The following is a 21,432-nucleotide window of genomic DNA, read 5'->3' on the forward strand; positions in this document are numbered from 1 at the left end:
TGCTGGAAGTACCCCATTTAATGCTACTAAATACTTATGTTACCATGTGGCTCCTTCGGCGATCTGCGGCCGACAGGAAGTCATGTAAGTCTAAGGTGTCTCATGGATTTTTAAAAATGATGGCAGCAGCGGTGCAGCACATCTGCGGAACCATATTTTTACAATATGCTTGCACCCACTTCGGCGTTTCAAAAACAGGAAGTGAGTGAAAGCGAGTGTCACTTCCTGTTTGGATGTCTGCCAGACGGGGATTATTGCGTACTAATGCGGTAATCCCCGAAGGCCTGTTTTTGGTGGAGTGGGCATGGCACTGCTGCCTCCAATATACAGTCAGAAACCAGCCTCAGGCTTTTTCAAGATTGGATTCTTTAACCCTTCCTCAGAAAATGTGTGTAGCTGTATAATGTCCCTGCATTTCAATATTTTCTGCTTCTTATATAAATAAATCCCCACCTTGTCTGTGTTTTTGATTCAGTTCTTTATTAGTCCTGTAAGCAGTGTTCCCCAACCCTGTCCTCAAGGCCCACCAACAGTGCATGTTTTGTGGAAATCCACAGAGATAGATAATCAGCTCTGCTGAGACACTAATTACCCCACCTGTGATTGTGTGTACTGTTGGTGGGCATTGAGGACAGGGTTGAGGAACCATGCTGTAAAGGACACTACCAAGTATGTGCTCACCAAACCCCATAGAGGTCCGGGTGAAAGTGATGCCTTTTCACATGCAGAATACTTTGCATGGTCCCCTGTTGCCAGGTGCAGACCTTGTTTCACTTGCAGCCGTTCCTGCATCCACTTCCATGTTTATGCTGTATGCCATGTGGAAAACCTCTCCATGCACAGCCCGTATTCTATGTACAGCCCTCCTTTCTTTATGTTCAGCATTCCATTTACTAATGTAAGAGGTTCTGTTTGTATACCACCTTTCTCTGTGTATCCCTCTTTATGTGCACTATCCCCCCCATATACCCCACCAACACACATGCACATTTTGCAAGCTGTCTTTGTATGTGCCATCATTTAACTCCACACTTGCAACATTCCAACTTGTCCTAGGTCCAGACATATTTATATGTGTTGTTCCCCCTTCCATATGTTCTCTCTGTGCAAGCTCTTTGATGGTTGGATGGCCAGGAAGGAAAAGCCCACAACTGCAGGGATTTGCCCACTGACCAATTTCTACCTCTAGTGATTTATCTTGGATTGGAGCAGGGTACCTCACAAAGGTAATACATTGGGGGTTATGGGAGTTTCTCTAAGCTAAAGTCCATTGAACACCAAGCAGGGTTTTATAGGAACAATATCACTTTTATTCTTCAGTCATACGTTTTCTAAATTGCGGTTATAGCATGTAGACATGAATTCAGAAATCCAAATCATAAAAGAGGTTGCCTGACGTGTTTTTGCTGCCAAAGGCCGCTTCCTCAGAGGCACATAGTATATAAGAACATCCAATGCAGATAATGGAAGGTATCAAACCGCAATCTGTAATAAGGAGTGACACAGACACTCTACATTAATTCCACCCACACAGCCATGGACCGCCTCTGTTGCAGAACTATGCATGTTATACGAATGATGTCCATGATGCTGCATCTGGCTTTAAGCAAACTAATTGTAAGAGGGCTTTTTGGTCTTTTGATGCCCCTTCACACTCCAGTGAGTTCTGGTTCACCATGAGCTTGATGGGTAGTCTGTAACTCAGGGAACCTGAAGGGAGAGGGATATGGAGGCTGGTATATTCATTTCCTTTTAAACAATACCAATTGCCTGGCAGCCCTGCTGATCCTCTGCCTCTCATACATTTAGCCATAGACTCTAAACAAGCATGCAGATCAGATATTCTGACAAACATCCAACAAGATTAGTTGCATGCCTGTTTCAGATGTGTGATTCAGATGCTACTAATGCCAGAATGATCAGCAGGACTGCCAGGCAACCAGTATTGTTTTAAAAGGAAATAAATATGACAGCCTCCATATACCCCTCACTTCAGGTTTCCTTTAAAATGTGCATAGGCTGTTGGAAACGTGAGCATCAAGACAATTGTGAAATTCTACTGATGCATGCTTTTTAAACACTTTTATTAGCCCGAGTAATGCCTACATAATTAGGTCTCATGCCTGGTTCCAGTGGGCAGCTGTATTACAAGTGATCCTTTCAATCCAAGCCTTGACCGTGCTGTGCTATATGGGATTTGTTAAAACTTTCAGTAGAATTTTCTATTGCAGTATTATATATAAAATAACCTTTCCAGCAACCCAGTACTTCTATGCAAGCCTCTTTAGGCATACATTATGGCTCAGAAGGTGGATTAGTTTAAATGGCTCAGTTCTTTTCCACTTCAGCAGCGTTCAGGTTCTGCGTTCAGTTATGATATTTGGAGTATCAGAATTGTCCATTTTCTGCATCTTCCCTTCAGTCTGAATTGGAACGTCATTCACATTATTTATTTGTATGTATCCTTGCCCAACCTCTGCAATGCCCCATTAAGAGGAAAAACAGAGACCACAGCATTCCATGCAAATCTCAAGGCAGTCACCAGATTCGCAGCAGGCGTCCACAATGCCGCAGTCAGTGCTGCACGAGTCAGCACAATCTGGGCAACCACCAATGGAACAGCAAGAGCAGCAGAATCCAGCCGAGTCAGCAGAACATGAACCACATGTCAGGAGGTCCAGAAGCAGGTTACATAGGGAAAGAAACTGGCAGAAGAGAAGAGCCAGGGCACAGTGTACACAGCAATCTGAAAAACAAAATCATAACTGTAAGGAGAGAGTGGAATCCAAGGTGGAGGAGCTCTCCTAATTGTGTCTAGGTTCATACTAAATAGCTGCCAGGGTCTCATGCTATACATAGGAAAATAAAGTATATAATAATTACACTGACTGTGAGCAGCATGTGACTCCTGGCTTTCTGCCACTGGTGGCCTTTCTCCAGCTACTCACTACGTACATGACGACACAGCGAATGTACGCTTTGTTTCTCAGTGAAGCTACGTTTTTACGTTGCAAAATGTTATTGTTAAAGCCTGAATTTGGAAGAGAGAAATATATTGATTTTTTGGGATAGTGTGGAAAGAAATTAGAAACTCTTTAGTGTTTTAAATGCTTTGCCTTGTTTCCATCTGGCAGCAACATATGCTGACATCTGGATTATGTATTTTTTAGAAAAGGTCTTGTTTATTTCAGCAAGATAATGCTAAACTGCATCCTGCACTTATTACAACAGCATTACTCCATAATAAAAGAATCTTAGTGCTAAACTTGCCATCGTGAAGTCCTGACCTGTCGCACAATAAAAAAGGAGACCCCGTACTGTTGAAAAGCTGAAATCTTATATCCGGCAGGAATATGACTGCATATCACTTTAAAAACAATTGCAATTTATCTCCTCAGCTCTAAAACATTTGCAGGCTGTTCTTAAAAGAAGGGATGATGCAACTTGAAAAGTAAACATGCCCTGTCCCAACTTTTTTTTAAATGTGCTATTGGCATCAAATTTAAAGGGACCCTGAGCAGTCATTAAAAATGAAATTGTGACTTACTTGGGGCTTCCTCCAGCCCACTGTAGGCCGCGAGGTCCCCCGGCGTCCTCCTGGCTCCTTTCCCGGTCCCGGCTGGCAGCTCCGTTATTGTACGACTTCAGCCTGAAATCATCAGGGCTGTTCCCGCTTTGCTGATATGTGTCATCACGTCGGCCAGCGTGAGAGTCCTACGCATGTGCGGTTCCATATCAGAGAACTGCACATGCACAGGACTCTCACGCCGCCCAGCATGATGACGGGTATGGGCAATTCAGGCCGATGTTGTATAATGAGGGAGCTGCCAGCCAGGCCCCGGGAAAGGAGCTAGAAGGATGCTGTGGGACCACGCTGCCTACGGTGGGCTGGAGGAAGCCCCAGGTAAGTCACAATTTCATTTTTATTGACTGCTCAGGGTCCCTTTAAAATGAGTCAAATTATTAAAAATTATATTTAAAAAAATTCTCAGTTTCAACATTTGCTGTGTTATTTTTTACTTTCAATTAAAGTTCTGCAAGCAAAAGAGAAGAGCAAAAAAAATCAAAAATAAATAAATAAAAGGTAGACAAAGCATTTGGACATGAAAACATGGTTGAATTTTAATTACAGACTTTAATTAAAAAGTAGATATGTTTATGTCATTTATTGTAATATTTCACATTGTCAGTGTATTTTCCACCTCTCTATGCAAGGTACCGTAACTATCAAAGTTAAAAGGTATGTGGGCTAGTATTGCTCATGCTTATGGGTTCTGCATTCCTGGCCATCCTGATTGCATTGTAAATATGTTTTATTAAATTTTAAGCTACCTATAAAAAAAAAGACTTAGATACTCAAGAAGAGGGAAGGTTCTGGATCCCATAGAACCTTCCCAGTCCTCTCTCCATCTCCTTGTTCCACCATTGTCCCCTTTTCATACCATCGGGCTCCTCAGAAGTCTTCGGAAGCGGAAGGATTTGCGTATGGGCAGTTCAGATGTGATTGCCTTCTGAAGGACTCTGGGACACCACTGACTTCCTCTGAAGACTACCCGAGGAGAGCCAAAGACGTATTCAGCCTGCCAGCTAAATAATTTCTCTGGGGAGACAGCGGTAGACCGAGGGCATGGATATAGGATCCACTTCTTTTCACTTTAAATATTTTCTATGCCCAACAGACATGTACAAGTATTTTAAAAAGTAGATCACCTGGCATCGAACTGAAGAGTAACCAAACATTCAATTGATAACTAATGTGAGCGACCTGATCAGCAGACAATGCAGTGCTCCATTGGTAAATACAGAAAACTCCCCAGTATTCAGCACAGATGGGCATTGCCTGACGCCAAAAACATGCTTGCTAGTTGCTTTAAACAGTGCTAAAAATAACACTAACCTCCCCTGGAGCAGCAGCAACAACTTACTGATTCTCTGGTCCCTGTCTGCTATGATTCCTGCAGCTCCCAGCGGCTTTTTGGCGTTCTCCGTGTTCGGCTCCCGGTGTGTCACCTGACCCGCATCGGGTCACATGACACACACGGAGCTGTGCATAGACACCGTAAAGCCACTGGGAGCTGCAGGATGCTTATAAGATGGTGCCCGGAGGATCAGTAAGTTGTTGATGCTCTGAGATGAGATCCCTAAGGTTCAGCCCTCGTGATCCTTCTCAGGGATGCCGATTAGTTGAGACTTCCAGATGCCTGAGTTTTGGATAATGGGGCACTTTTTACCTATGCAGTTTAATGTAGTCAGGCACAGCTCCTGATGATCATGTCACTGCAATAGACTGTGCATGCCACCACTGCTGCTCACCTGCTGTGTAAGATGCACTTCACCCTGCAAATATGACTACACAATGCAGAGAGACTGTAGATAGAAAATCCCTCGGCTTCCTAAACCATCCACAATGAGTTTTGAATTTCAGAATTTCAGTTCCAAAGGTCATATCATTTACATTAATTAACATGATTGCTTTGAGAATGTGCCTTGTTCAAATTTGGGTTTAGTTGGGCTTGAATATTAAATTTCACTCATCCTGCTACACCTGGGAATTTATATATTTCTTTTAGATTTGGATTAAAAAGTAAAATTTAACTAGTGGATGTAAGAGATTTTTTTTTAAAGGAATTCATGTAAGGCAAGTTAAAAAGAATTTAAAGTGTACCCGAGGTGACATGTGCTGTGATGAGAGATATGTGTATGTACAGTGCCTAGCACACAAATAACAAGGCTGTGCTCCTTTTCTTCTTTTTCTGCCCGTAAAAGTTAAACATTTATGTTTTCAAGTTTCTCTCCAGTGAAACCTAGTCAGACTATAGCATAATCCTCACTGATAAGGAATTACAGCATTTAAACTATTGCTTGGAAGAGACAGCTGCAGTGTTACTGCGGCAGGTGTGCGCCGCTAGTTCCTGTCGGCATTTATGTGGTGCCGATTGGTGAAGGGAAACGAGTGTTGCCCGAACCAATCGCAGTGCGTGGAATTAAGGGTATATTACTATTATTTTATTAAATAAGGACTTGTAATTATTGATCAGACGCAAAAAAAGAATCCCAAAACAGAAAAAGAAAAAATACTCCTTTATTTCCAAATAATATATTGCTTGTGCCACCATACATTGTAATAGGAACATAATTTAAATGTTGTGAAAGCCAGGACTAACCGGAAAACAAAATGGTTGGGTTTTATTTATAGTAGCATTGCTTATTTTAAAACTATAGGGATGGAATTGGAGAAATAGTGTAGTTCTTTTTTTTCTTGTTTTTTTCCCTATAAAATGCATAGAAAATGAAATAATTACTGAAAACAAGTATCAACCACAAAAAGCTGAAATTGTGTCGAAAAAAAACAAGATAGAGGTCATTCAGGTGTGAGAAGCAGTGATAAAATTATGGCCAAATGAATGGGAGGAGCGCTGACAGTTGAAAATGGTTCTTGGCCGTACGGGTAAAATGGCCTGTGGGCTAAAGTGGCTAAAGCCTAACTACAGGCACACATTTTCCTAAGTCTGTGCAGGAAATCAGTTGCAGACCTTGTGTAATTTCTTTTTATGTTCCTTGATTAGTTCATATCAAATAGAGTACCTGGTACTTCCTGAACTGAAGATCATCATTCCTATAGGCTGCAATCTTCTCATACAGACAGTGGCGTAGTGAAGGAACTGTGGGCCCCGATGCAAGTTTTACATTGGGGCCTCCCAAGCACTCAATACATAACAATTGATACGGTGCACCAAAACCTGCCAATGGCAACTACAGTGTCAGAGGTGCAAGAAGGGGATGGGGAGCAGTTTGTTAACAATTACCACTATTCAGAGTATCTATAGAAGTCATTATTATGAGCACAGGAGCAATAGAGAGCTAATACTGCAGTTGAGGGAGAGCCCTTCTGGGCACCTCTGACCCAAGGGTCCTGATGTGGTCACAACGTCTGCAACCCCTATTGCTACGCCTCTGCATACAGATCTAGCCTGTGCTCTCCCTTTGTAGTCTGAAAAGATGAATGATTCAATTCAAGCTCTAGCTGTAGCCCCAACCACAGAGTCTGAATCTTAAGGTAGCCATACATTGGTCGATTTGCCATCAGATTCGACCAAAAGATAGATCCCTCTCTGATCGAATCTGATCAGAGAGGGATCGTATTACTGCCTTTACTGCAAACAGATTGTGAATCTATTTCAGCCTGAAACCGTTCACAATCTGTGGTGGTGGTGGTGGTGCTGCCGCCGCTCCCCCCCCCTCCCCCCGCATACATTACCTGCTCCGCCGGCGCGGCTCCACAGGTCTCCGCTGTCTTCTTCTCCGCTCTGGTCTGGTCTCCGGGTCCGGCAGGCTTCACTTCTTCCTGTCTAGGGGAAGTTTAAACAGTAGAGCGCCCTCTACTGTTTAAACTTCCTGCCGGGACAGGAAGAAGTGAAGCCTGCTGGATCCGGAGCCCAGCGCAGAGACGGAGCAGCGGTGACCGGGAGGATATGCGCCGGCGGAGCAGGTAATGTATTGCAGCTGTATTGCGTCAGTCGTCGGGCACTAGAACGCCGCTAGCGACGCGCTCTCTACCCGCGGGCAATCGGTAATTTCCCGCATGGAGCGATCGACGGGATCCATCTATTTCGGGACGAAATAGATCGAAATTTAGCGTTAACGTTAACGATTTGACAGCAGATTCGATCCCAGTGATTGAATCTGCTGTCAATCGGCGGGGAATCCGCCTAGTCAGTGTATGGCCAGCTTTACTCTCTGAACTCATACACATCTGGCCATTTGGTCAAAGTGTCAGTTTTAGGAGCATAAGCCTAATTTTACACAAAAATTTGGCATCTGTTCACTCTGATTATTAAAGTGACCCTGATATAAAGGGGAATAAATGATTTATACATACCTGGGGCTTCCTCCAGCCTCCTCCACGCAGATCACTCCTTCGTCATGGTCTAAAGCCTTCTGGATTATTTGGTATCAGTCCCGTTCTCCCTGGCCAGTTGGGTGTACTGCACATGCGCTTGGCCTGCCCTGCCGTACTCCCATCGCTGGGAGCATTATGCGCCTGTGCAGTACTACTGTGCAGGCACAGAACGCTGCCAGCAGCGAGCAAGACGGGGAGCGTGCTTGGCCACACTGAGCCTGTGCCGACTGGCTGGGGAGAATGGGACTGATACCAGACCATTTAGAAGGCTTTAGACTGCGGTGAGGGAGCGATCAGCTTGGAGGGGGCTTGTGGTAGCCCCAGGTATGTATAAATCATTTAGCAACACTTGTCTCTGGTACACTTGAAGCGTTTAGATTACATTTTCAGATGTGCCTGGAGAAAGGATTTAAACACCTGATCCAAGGCAAAGCTACCCAAGGCATGGGCACAGAAAATTTTCCGGGGGAGGGGGGCAAAAAAGGGGGGGGGGGGAAGTGGTGCGGCTCCGGGGCACGATGTGTGGATGCACGTAGCACGTTGAAAAATGGGGTTACGTCGAAGGGGTTGGGTCATGGACCAGAATGTGGGTGTGGTCACAGGTGAAGACAAATTTACATGAACTTAGCAATGGTGGGACATTAGATTAGGACAGTGGTGCCGAACCTTTTGGAGGTCGAGTGCCCAAACTGCAACCCAAAAGTCACTTATCTATCGCAAAGTGCCAACAGCAATTTACTAAATACAAACGTTTTAACTCATACATGAACATTATGGAAAATCCAAGTTGAAAATAAACTGTGAAGATGAACAATTTCCTCCATCCTACTCCTGAAAAATGTATTCATTTTTTAGAACCTCCCAGTTTTATTTTCTGTTTTAAAAAGCTAAAAAAGTAGGTTTAAATGTTATTGTCTAATATGATTATAATTCAGCTTTTTCCATAGTCTCGCAGTTAGCAATCATGTGACACCCAACAAGACAAATTCAGCAATCATGAGGCCCCCCATCAAGACAAATTCAGCAATCATGAGGCCCCCAACAAGACAAATTCAGCAATCATGAGGCCCCCAACATGACAAATTCAGCAATCATGAGGCCCCCAACAAGACAAATTCAGCAATCATGAGGCCCCCAACAAGACAAATTCAGCAATCATGAGGCCCCCAACAAGACAAATCCAGCAATCATGAGGCCCCAACAAGACAAATTCAGCAATCTTGAGGCCCCCGACAAATCAGGAGGCCCCCAACAAGACAAATTCAGCAATCATGAGGCCCTAAACAAGACAAATTCAGCAATCATGAGGCCCCCAACAAGACAAATTCAGCAATCATGAGACCCCCAACAAGACAAATCCAGCAATCATGAGGCCTGAACAAGACAAATTCAGCAATCTTGAGGCCCCCAACAAATCATGAGGCCCCCAACAAGACAAATTCAGCAATCATGAGGCCCCCAACAAGACAAATTCAGTAACCATGAGGCCCCCCAACAAGACAAATTCAGTAACCATGAGGCCCCCAACAAGACAAATTCAGCAGTCATGAGGCACATAAATAGACAGCATTTCACATACATAGGCAGAATGCCCCCTTAATATGGTAGACACCTCTCAACTGGCGTCTGAATTCCCCTCTACTGGCTTCTGTGCCTGTCTGGCCTGGCAATACTGTTTTTGTCTGGATTGGGGATTATGTGTGGGCTGAAAGGCCTGGCAGTGATGCTGTGGCCTGGCTGGTGGTGATGCTGTGGCCGGGCTGGCGGTGATGCTGTGGCCTTTTTGACAGTGATTTTGGGCTGGTTGGCTGGTGGTGATGCTGGGCTGGCTGGCCTGGATAGTTTAGGTAGTGACAGGTGCCCCCTAGTTTAGGTAGGGCCAGGAGCCTCACAGTTTAGGTAGTAACAGGGCCCCCCAGTTTAGGTAGCGACAGGAATTCCCCAGTTCAGGTAGTGACGGGAGCCCCCCAGTTCAGATAGTGACTGGAGTCTCCCAGTGTATGTAGTGACAGGTGCCCCCCAGTGTATGTAGTGACAGGTGCCCCTAGTTTAGGTAGTGACAGGGACCATCAGTTCAGGTAGCGACAGGGACCCCCCAGTGTATGTAGTGACAGGAGCTCCTAGTTTAGGTAGTGACAGGGCCCCCCAGTTCAGGTAGTGACAGGAGCCCCTAGTTTAGGTAGTGACAGCCCCCCCCCCAGTTCAGGTAGTGACAGGTGCCCCAGTTCAGGTAGTGATAGGAGCCCCTAGTTTATGTAGTGACAGGGCTCCCCAGTTCAGGTAGTGACAGGGACCCCCCTGTGTATGTAGTGACAGGAGCCCCTAGTTTAGGTAGTGACAGGTACCCCCCAGTTCATGTAGTGACATGTGCCCTAGTTCAGGTAGTGACAGGGCCCCCCAGTTTAGCTAGTGACAGGGCCTCCCAGTTCAGGTAGTGACAGGGGCCCCACAGTATAGATAGCCAGGTCTATAGGTGTTCCCACTTTAGATAGCCAGATCTATAGGTGTCCCCAGTGGCAGCAGAGAGAGAAAAGGGAGCGTGTGGACAGCGGGGAAGGAGGGACGTCTCCCCCCTCCTTCCCTCACCTTTGGGGCTTACCCTCTCTCTCGCTCCCCCCTTTAGAAATCAGCGGTGCGGGCGGCAGTAGCGGGACACTTACTCAATTACCCGGCGCGAGTGAGCTGTCTGTATCTGTGCGCCGCTGCTCTGGTCTAGTCCAGACCAGAGCAGCGGCACACTGAGAGAGAGTCACTGGCGCCGGATAATAGAGTAAGTGTCCCGCCGCTGCCGCCTGCACCGCTGATTTCTAAAGGGGGGAGTGAAAGGGAGGGGGAGCTCCAAAAGTGAGGGAAGGGGGGAGGTATCCCCCCTTCCCCACAGTCCACACTAGCAGCTGGCCAGGGGAGTGTGCATGCCCCATTTTGCCCTACGTAGGGACGCCCATGACCCAAGGTAAGCTCAGAAGAGTGTTCATGCTGGATCCAAGGAGTTTTGAATCAGGATGATACCTTTTATTGGCAAAACTAATTTTATTGATTCAAAACTCCTTGCTTTTACTGATGGCTAACACAGTACACAGTCCTACCATGCTTGATCCACATTCTGTGCATTGTGCATTCCTCTCCTAGTCCCCCTGTTGTCCATAATCACTCCTTGAAAAATCTGACTTGGCCAAAGACAATTTTTCAGACAGGCTTGCTATCAACCTTATTGGGTGCGCCCCCCCCCCTCCAGACACTCATATAGCCAGCAGTCATTGCTTCATTGTGATACGCAAGCGACTTCACCGCGGCAAGGTAACGATCATGAAGGGGAATCCGCCTGGAGTCCTGGACCCTGTTGGTGGTGGCGGAGAAGGCAGTCAAGCGGCCTGCAGACAGAGATGCTGTGTGGGGAGCGACTTAGTCTTGGGGCAGGCAGTCACACGGCGTGCAGGCAGAGATGCTGTGTGTGGGGACCGACTTAGTCTTCGGGCAGGCCTGACCGTGCTTTGCAGACCACGTGGTCAGATGGACCCTTGACCCAACGCTGTGTGCCATAGATGACACCACTTGCCTTTCAACATCACAGTACAGTTTGGGTATCGCCTTGTTTGAGAAATAATTGCGTCCTGATATCTTCCACTGCGGTGTGTGGCTTTGCTTTTGTGTGCTGCTTTTCCTCAGGTGGTCATCCCATTGCAGTTTGTGCTTTGTCATCATGTGTCTTCGTAAGGAAGTTGTCCCTCTGCGGGTCTTGGTCTTTCCACGGCTCAATTTTTGGTGGCAGAGAGTACAGATGGCATTGCTCTCATCTGAGGCAGACACACAAAAAAATTTCCACACCGCTGAGCCCCGGGGTGATGGCGCTTTGGTGGCGGCCGACTGAGTGTTAAATGGGGTGCCAGAATCAGAGCAGGAGGAGGAAGATATGTCAAGCTTCCGTGCGAAAGCTGAGGAAGATGAGGTGTTCTCTGTTAAATAGTCAACTACGAACTACGTCCTGACAATCTTGGGGATTGATGGCACGCGCCTTCTGAACACTGTACTTTGGTCCAGGGCCACATGAAATCACAACAGCACGACCTCAAACAGACCTGCTCACGTAAGTAGGTAGATGCACTGAACAGGTGGGTATGCAGTGATTGGTATTACAAATGTGCAGCTGTCACACACACACAGGTACCATGAACAGGTGCAGTGACTGGTATATAACACTGCTAGCGGTCACGTAGGTAAGTAGGTGCACTGAACAGGTGGGTATGCAGTGATTGGTATTACAAATGTGCAGCTGTCACACACACAGTTACCGTGAACAGGTGCAGTGACACTGTGTGCGCTCACGTAGGTAGGTAGGTAGGTAGGTGTACTGAACAGGTGGGTATGCAGTGATTGGCATTACAAATGTGCAGCTGTCACACACACAGGTAGTCACTGAATGTGCTGGGTCTGGCAGTGGCACAGTAGGAATTACCAAGGGGCCAAGGTCCCACCAGCAGCTGCGACTGACTGACAGGGCTGTATATTCAACACAAGTGTTTGTGGGACACACACAAAAAAATAGATCACAAGAACAACATTAGCTCTCAAAAGAACTGTTGAGGATGAGGAGTGCTTTTTAGCAATAAGATCAGCAAGAAAGAGCAGCCTAACAAGCCTAACACAAGAGCCTAACTAAGCTTTTCCTATGTCAGCAGCCAGGTTCTCTCCCTTCTCTAATTACTGCAGCCACACGAGTGAGTGAAATGGCTGACGCTGCCTGCGTTTTATAAGGGGCGGGGGGAGGGGGGGGCTCCAGGAGGGAGTGTAGCCTGATTGGCTACCCTGTGCCTGCTGACTGTGATGTAAAGGGTCACAGTTGACCCTAATGATGTAGAATAGGGGGCGGGTCGAACTCGCATATAGTTCGCAGTTCACAGCGAATGCAAACCACCTGAAGTTTGCGTGAATAAGTTCGCGGGCGAACCGCTCGGGCCATCTCTAATGCTCATAGAGTCATAACAATGACTTGGATTACCCCACAACCTCCTGTTATATCTGACTGGCTATCACAAGTGAATAACATGTTACCCTTCATTAAACTTGTATATACTCATAGTGGGTATCCAGGACAATGTTATTAGGTATGGGCTAAATGGGCATCTTCCCCCATAACTATGACCACTTAATGCTTTCTCTACTGTACAATGATGTCAGAACATGATGTGATTGGCACTGAATAACCCTTGACTTTTGTTTCTGTTTATTTACCAGTGGTTTTATTGCCTGTTAAAATAATTTTTTCCTATGATCCTAATACTAACACCTGATACCTCAACTGTATTATGTGACTACGTACCATATGAACAGTGACATTTTCTTGTTTGGAATAGTCTCTATACTGTATTGGTATGTCCTACCCTTTGCTCGTATGATACTGTCTTTGACTAGGATGTGGTATCTTTTAACTATATTAATTTTGTATTCTCATGACTCTGCCGATAAACATGTTTTTTTTTTAAAAAGTGAAAATACTGTTCACTTTTTCTGCATGGACCTGATCTCTGCTTGCAACAATCTCACAGAGGAGATGTTCCCCTTATGAACTAGAGCTGTTTTGACATTTTTTAGCTTTGCCCCTATTTTATCAGCAATAATGTTATCACTACTTATGTCACCTTATTGATATATACATCGTTTTGTTTTTTTTCAGGACAAACTAGACTTTCTTTGGGTACTTTTTCCCCAGGAATTATTTTATTTCCTATACATTTTAAAAATAAAAAGAAGAAACTAGCTGAAAAATTATGTAAATAATAAACCCTAATCAACCTTGGCTATTTATTCCATTTACTATAAAACTTAAATTGTATTGCTGCTACAATGTATGGTGGTGATATTCAGTTTTGTAATAAAGATATATTTTTCCACATTGTGTCATTTTTTCATCTAATACTGCACAGATATTAAAAACATGTCTAAAGGTAAACGGAGTGAATAAAACATTTATAGAAAGTGTAATTAGTTGCTTTTTATGCTGGGGGTGTGGTTTCAAAAGCCCTTCCCCCTCAGAGATCGCAGCAGGAAGCATGATATACTTTTAGCTGTGCGGATCGGTGGGGGGCAGAGCAAGGGGGGATCGGCGCCTCCCTGGTGCCACTACTTTGCTCATCTGAGCTTCAGGCTCATATTCTTGTCATTATGGCAAATACGGTGCCAGAAACGATGTAAATATATTGTATGATTGGCAGGAGGTGGTTAATTACAATTTGCAAAAGAAGGAGTAGCAGCACAGTGGACAAACAAATGGATTTATTTTACAGGAAATCAGTAATGGTATTCTGCATATTCTTTAAAGTAGATGTACGATAAATGGACTGAAAGGAGAAGTTCCAAGTAAAAAAGACATAATAATAATGTTAGATAAATGCAAAGAAAAAAACGACATGATAGGGTGAAGTCATACGCAGTTAGCATACCTTCTTGAGCACCAGGTGGGAGATAAGGAGGCTCAAATCCATCTTTACTTGCTTGACTGCTCTGTTTTTCTAGATGTGGCTGGGAAGACCTTCTTTTCTGAGAATTGTTCTTGGGAACATTTTCAAGAATGTTTTCTGTGAAAGGAGGGCACTGTGGGCTATTGGTCCTTTCAGGAGAGCACTGCTGCCTGTTGGTAGTTTCAGGAGAACACTCCTGCCTGTTGGTCATTTCAGGAGAGCACTGCTGCCTGTTGGTCATTTCAGGAGAACACTGCTGTCTGTTGGTCATTTCAGGAGAGCACTGCTGCCTGTTGGTCATTTCAGGAGAGCACTGCTGCCTGTTGGTCATTTCAGGGGAGCACTGCTGCCTGTTGGTCATTTCAGGAGAGCACTGCTGCCTGTTGGTCATTTCAGGAGTACACTGCAGGCTATTGGTCATTTCCAGAGGGCACTGCAGCCTGTTGGTCATTTCAGGAGTGCATGGCAGGCTGTTGGTCATTTCCGCTGGGTACTGCTGCCTGTTGGTCATTTCAGGACAGCACTGTGGGCTGTTGGTCATTTCAGGAGGGAACTGCGGCATGTTGGTCATCTTAAGCGGTTGTGTCACAGTAGGAGCTGGAGTAAAAACGCCTGCAAGGAAAAGGTTCTATTATTAATAAAATATAAGATAAGTGCTATTAAAAACACTTTTTGATTTAGGCTTTGTTCACATGATAAATCGGCAGCACTATCACAAGCTCTGATCGATACATTGTGGGATATAGCGGTTTACAGCTGTTTCCAACTGTTTCCAACTGTAAAAAACAACAAGCAGCAGCTACATCACTTGCCAGCAGTAAAAATGTCACCATGTAATACATGTCAGAATATCAATCAGGGATTTTAAATATTTTACAATGAGCAAACACTGACTAAATCATTTATACATAATTATTGTAAAAATGAAACACTTTTTTTATTACATTATTTTCACTGGAGTTCCTCTTTAAGTACTAAGGATTTGCCGAGCCTGTTAACCAGTGTAAATGCATAAGAAGTCCCTTCATGTTTATTTTTACTCCCTTGTATCCAGTGATGCACAGTTTGGATTGACGTGTGTGGGCTATGGCAAGATGACTTCTATACAGCTTCTTGCTATTTCTTTCAGCATAATGTATCGCTTCTTCCCTGATTATTGTCCCTGCCAGTCTGTCATAAGAGTGGGCTGTAAAGTGATGCAATGCGTTAGATCCAATATTGTAAGTTAGATGGAGGTAGTCATGTCAGGACACTTGTAATGTTAAAATAAAGGTTTAGTGCCATACAGGATGCACTTTGTTTACTCTAACAGTGATTTTTTTTTTTGAAGGATTGGCATTTAAGACTGTAACTTTAATATTCATCAGATCTGCAAATACACTAATTTACCTTACAGTTCTTCTCACACTGTACCACCACTTTATGTGAGGATGTTAGCATAACCAAATAAGACTTGGCTAGAAATGACACTGACCACTATGCTGGCTGCAATCATTGTCCATTGCTCTTCATTACATTCCGAGCCTTCAGTATATGTTTCTCTATCTTACTTTGACTGGACTCCTGAAGGAGAGATCTTTGTTCACGAAACACAGTCTTTCCAACAGTTTAATTGATTGGATAATATTTTGTATATGTACACATATGGTTGTATTTTATATTATTAGGTTCAAGAAATGTATCAGAGCATTGAGATGGACCAGAGTTCAACAGTTCCTCATATGCTACTGTTAATACACATAGATTATTATTATTTAGTATTTATATAGCGCCTGTGACGCTGGGTGTTTGGCGTGCACACAGAATACAACAATTCGAGGTCAGGTTGAAGCTAGGTCATACACGAGAAGTCAGAATAGTGTGGTACAGTAGGACTAAACAGAGCTAGGTCAAATAACAGGCAATATCGTTACACAGGAAGTCAGATGGCTACCGTACAAGAGGGTCAAGACAAGTGCTAAGTCAATATTCAGGCCGAGGTCGTACACATCGGATCAGATGGCTGAGGTACAGAAGGGACGAGACAGAGACAAGGTCGTTAGGCTAGCCGAGGTCTATAACGGGTATCAGATGACTGAGGTACAAAGGGACGAGACTTTAATCAGAGTGGTGAACTTGCCGGATCATACACAGAAAAACAATAATTACTATAATTACAATATATATATATATATTTATTATACAGTTCTAAACTGACTGGAGTACATAATATATCGGGCTGATGCGCAATATATGAATGTAGTTCACGAAACTACTATCTCACTAGGATAAGGACCAAGAACCACCATACTGATTAGTATCAAGGCCGATGAGCAAGTGAATGCTCTCTGACAGGTAAGATTATTACAGTGCCAACAGCTTCCGTAGCGCTGTACAGAGTATATTGTCTTGTCACTGAACTGTACTTTTAGGCCTTTTCAGCTTTTTGGTTTCTGTTGTTGGGGTGAAATTACAAGCTGTACTAATATTTATTCATTTATTTATTTAACACTTACTTTATAAGCATCAGCCCTTATACTTGTTAAATAATGTTGAGAAGGTTGGGAAACAGAGTAACCAATAAATTAAATCATCCTCACTCCAAACTGGATGGTTATCATGTTGCTACTGAATCTCACCAATGCAAATATTATACAGTGGTAGGCATCAGCCCCGTTTCTAAGGCCGGGCAGTGCGCACAATCGCCTGGGGATTTGTGAGGGAGAAGGGGCGCAATGAAGAAGGGGGGAGCAGCCACACAATGGGACTCAGCCAAGGGGAGGGGGGCACGACTCCTCCCTCTCTCTCCCTGGGGCCCTCTCCACTCCCCTCTCCATTTAAGAAGTGACGTGCTGCTGTGGCTGGGTGCACTGCTAGTGCTCACAGCGGTGCTGTACAGAGCAACCCGGTAGCATGTGAGTTGACAGCATCTGGAGAAGGGCCCTACAGAGAGTTCTTAAGTAGGGGTGCTCAAATTTAAAAAAAGGGCCTCGCCCCCCCAAAAAAAATCAGTAGTATCTACAAGTGGTGGGGGACCTTCCCCCAAGCCCCCTTGCTCTGCAGTGACATGTGGCCTTCACCACCCGGCTCTCAAACTGTCCCAAAGCATACCCCTGAGCTCCTCCGCTTGACAGATACATTCAGTCACAGAAGCACTGGCTGAATTCAATGGTGTCGAGTCAGTCGGACCTATCACCTGTGGCCACACATTTTCCCCTCCTCGTTTCTGGCTGGCTAGGGAGTACTCAGAGGCGTAGCAATAGGGGCTGCAGAGGTTGCGAGCGCACTGGGGCCCTTGGGCCAGAGGGGCCCCGAAGGGCCCTCCCTCAACTGCAGTTTTAGCTCTCTATATGTCCTGTGCTCATAATAATCACTTCTATAGATACTTTGAATATTGGTAATCATTAACAAACTGTTCCTCATCCCCTTCTTGCACCTCTGACACTGTAGTTGCCATTGGCAGATTTTGGTGCGCCGTATCAATTGTTATGTACAGAGTGCTTGGGGGGCCCCATGTAAAACTTGCATCCGGGCCCACAGCTCCTTAGCTATGCCACTGGGGGTACTGGTTGTCATGAGGGTGCTGAATGCAGATGCTGGGTGCCATGTGGGTTCTGGGTGCGGGTACAGGGCAGTGTTGCCAACTCATCCCTTTAATTACTGACACATATGAATTATCCAGGTTTCGTGGCTAGGTAGATGCAGTTATGGCACTGATTATGTGTAAGTAGCCCCAGAACCCGTATAACTTAAATGTGTCAGTAATGATAGGGATGAGTTGGCAACACTGGTACAGGGTGTCATGTGGGTTAGGGCTATGGGTGGGTATCAAGTGTCATGCGGGTGTTGATTGCAAGTACTTAGTGCCATGTGAGATCTGGGTGCATGTACTGGATGTCATGTGGGTGCTGGGTGCAGGAACTGGGTGTGACATAGGTGCGAATACTTGGTGCCATGACTGTACTAGGTGCTGGCTATGGGTGGGCATTCGGTGTCACGTGGGTTTTAAATGCAGGTACTTTGGGTGTGGGTATTGGTTTAGTGAGTGCTTGGTGCAGATAGTGGGTGCCATCTGGAAGCTGTATGCAGGTGTGAGTACTGGGTGCAATGTTAGGCCTGGGTGCAGGTACTTGGTGTCATGTGAGTAATGGGTGCCAACTATGGGGAAAAGGGGTGTGGGTAGATGTTGAGAGAAGTAGAGACCTGTAGATGTCACTGTGGGTGCTGCAGGAAGGGGAAGAGCTTGGGTGTGCTGGGGAGGGAGAGGTCACTGGGGGTGTTGGGGAGGGAGAGGTCAATTTAGGTGCTGAGGGAGGGCACTATGGATGCTGATTGGGACAAGAATGGTGTAATTGAGGGAGGGAGAGGTCAATGTGGGTACTGGGGGAGTCAGGATCAGTGCAGTGCTAATGCTAGGGAGGGAGAGGTCAGTATGGGTCCTAGGTAAAGGGAGAGGTCACTATGGGTGCAGGGTTAAGGGAGAGGTCATTGTGAATGCTGGGGGAGGGGAGAGGTCACTGCAGTCAAGGAGACACCATCTTACCTGCTCCCACACAGCTGCAGGGATGGTTACACTAGAAATCCTGTACTCTTTACTCCAAAGTGTTCCAGATGTGGGAGGAGCTACCAGTGGGTGGTGGGCGTGGCTATAGCGTGCAATGGGCGGGGTTCATTTTTTGCAGACGAAGGGGTATTTTAAAAAGGGGTGGTTGCTTGAGCACCCAGAGCCCCCCCCCCCCCCTCCCTCCCTCTGCACATGCCTGATCTGGAGCCCGGACGGTGAGTTATCGCTACAAATTTTACACCCTCGCCCTGGGAGCAATTTAGCCTAAAAACTGCCCTAGTAGGCATATTGGTAAAGAATCACACTTTTAAGTCATCAACCTAGATGCTAAAGAAAACAATATCTCTTCATATTTTCTTCTTGAATGCTGTGAACTTATGTGCTAATTAAAAAATAACTTTATTAATTAATAGAAACAAACTTTCAATGCATGTCATGTAAGTAAAAACATGTTTTCCCTTATGAGAGCTTTTACTGGATTTTTTTTTTTTATAACGAACACATTCCTGATGACCAATCGATTCTGCTTTAGATGACTTTCACTCCCCTACCCCAATCAATGCTCACCCTGACACCGTATAATGCAGATGCATAAATGAACAACAACAAAACAGTTGAATATCGCTAATTGATACCCTTATTACCCTTTGTATTTGTAGTACCAGTCATTTTTTTTAATATTCACTTTCATAAGTAATACACCCTTCCTCAGTTCCAAGAAATCATTTGTTAATTTTTGTTAATATTGTTAGTATTTTGTTAATACTGATAAAATAACTAATTTCTCATGGAGGGCAGCAGAGAGAATTGTACTGCATGTCAGAACAGGGCTTTTCAACCCTTCCACTAATTGTACCACTTTTATTGCCTGAAAACGTTCAATTACCACCAGTGTGCCTGCACAGTAGATTGGATGCAATCGGGCTTGGCTGTTTCTGCTGGAGCCTGAACAGAGAGCAGCTACTGCGCATGCACACACAACGATGAGGAGAACTATGGGGCTCCCAGAGCTGGATCCCCTCTACTGAGGAGGAAGGGGGATACCACTTTAGGATACAAAGGCCTCCCCTTCCCTGAGGTAAGTACCCCCCGGGGCACTTTTTTCTTACAGGTACACTGTAAGAAAAAAAGGCATTTGGGAGGGGAAAAGTAGGAGGCATTGGTGGGGAAAAAGACTACAATTAGATTGCTAGCCTACATATTGTCAGTATTGGCAATCTAGAGGTAGATTGCCAATATAGGTAGCCATACAAGTTCTACCCCCCCCCCCCCCCACGCTCTTAATTATAGGTAGCCTGGCCCCACCACCTGAGAGCTAGGCAGTGACTCACCACAAAGTTCGCCTCCCCCTTGCTCACTCCTTGCTGTGCTGCCCTGCGGAATAGTTCACACCTCATCATCGGTAAGCCAGCCGCAGTGAAGAGACAGCCAGGCAAGCGATGCACAGTGGCGGCGTGTATACTTCAAATGAGCAGTGATGTCACTTTCTGTATCTGCGCCATCACTGTGCACTGTTGGCCTGGCTGTCTCCTCCACACTAATCTGAGGTCTGAAGTATGCCGCAGAGAAGCACAGCAAGGAGCGAGGGAGGGGGAGCCAAACCTTGTGGAGGCAGGACAGGACCAGGACAAGTGGCAGGTGGACAGAAAAGTGGCAGGCAAATCTGGTGTGTACCACCTGGCCAACAGCAAAGTACCGTTGTAGATAGAAAGGACCATAAATAGTTCATGCAAAGTCTTTTTGGTATGGCAAATTATCAAAAATGCTTTACTGACACAAGTTCATAAAAAATTCCAGAAATACTCTCTGTGAGAAGCTCCTTATGGATATACAATATCTTCCAAAGCAGGAATATAACAACTTAGTGCAATACAAGAGAGGCAACGACACGCTCGTTTCCGGCACAAAGCCCTTCGTCAGGCCCAATGCACAAAGCACTATCTATTAATCCTGAGGGAAATGCAAGGCAGGAGCATGAGAGGGTGGAAAAGACCTCTGTAGCAACCAGATGTATATAACACAATCCTGAGGGCCGGTAGAGGAACAACTCAGCTGCTAAAGCAGGATACTAATACTCAACAGCAAAGTACCACAGGTGGCAAGCGTACCACAGGTGCAAAGCCCTGGTCTAATAGCCTGTCTAATTAGGCCTTATCAACAAGTAAATAGCAAGTGTAAAGTAGCGCTGTCAGGTGTGCCACTCTATGCCATAGTTTGGGCTAATATGTAAACACAGGAGGTTAACTCTTTTGTGTTCCTAGGACACCAGAAAGTAAACACTTCAGGGTTTTTGTAAGATTTGTGTAAGTTGTAACAAAGAAATGTTTTTCTTTAAAGTTATGATGCTGTTGCTTATCTCCTTAGAGCAGCTCTCAGTTTAGGTCCGCTTCAAAAGCTGACAGAACCAACAGGTTTTGGACGAGTCCATCTCCTCACGATGGAGTCTCATGGTTTCCCTTTGTTTTCAAAAGCATTTGCTGAACGGCCATTGTTAAGTCTGACTGCCAAAATAGTGTGCGAGTAGGGATGCTGGC

The 21,432-nt window shown here is 45.2% G+C and overlaps 1 protein-coding gene across 1 annotated transcript in view; it reads right to left on the reverse strand.

Moving 5' to 3' along the window:
• Nucleotides 1–2,060: 2,060 nt before the first annotated feature.
• MDFI (MyoD family inhibitor) overlaps nt 2,061–21,432 on the reverse strand; it is a 38,059-nt gene continuing 18,687 nt past the window's right edge. The window contains exons 4-5 of the mRNA XM_068265525.1: nt 14,338–14,967; nt 2,061–2,746 (exon numbers count right to left, since the gene is read on the reverse strand). Coding sequence (XP_068121626.1) covers nt 2,490–2,746; nt 14,338–14,967 — 887 coding nt within the window. The 3' untranslated portion in view covers nt 2,061–2,489. The remainder of the gene's footprint in view (nt 2,747–14,337; nt 14,968–21,432) is intronic.

This window comes from Hyperolius riggenbachi, chromosome 2, assembly GCF_040937935.1.
Source record: "Hyperolius riggenbachi isolate aHypRig1 chromosome 2, aHypRig1.pri, whole genome shotgun sequence".
Taxonomy (NCBI): Eukaryota; Metazoa; Chordata; class Amphibia; order Anura; family Hyperoliidae; genus Hyperolius; species Hyperolius riggenbachi.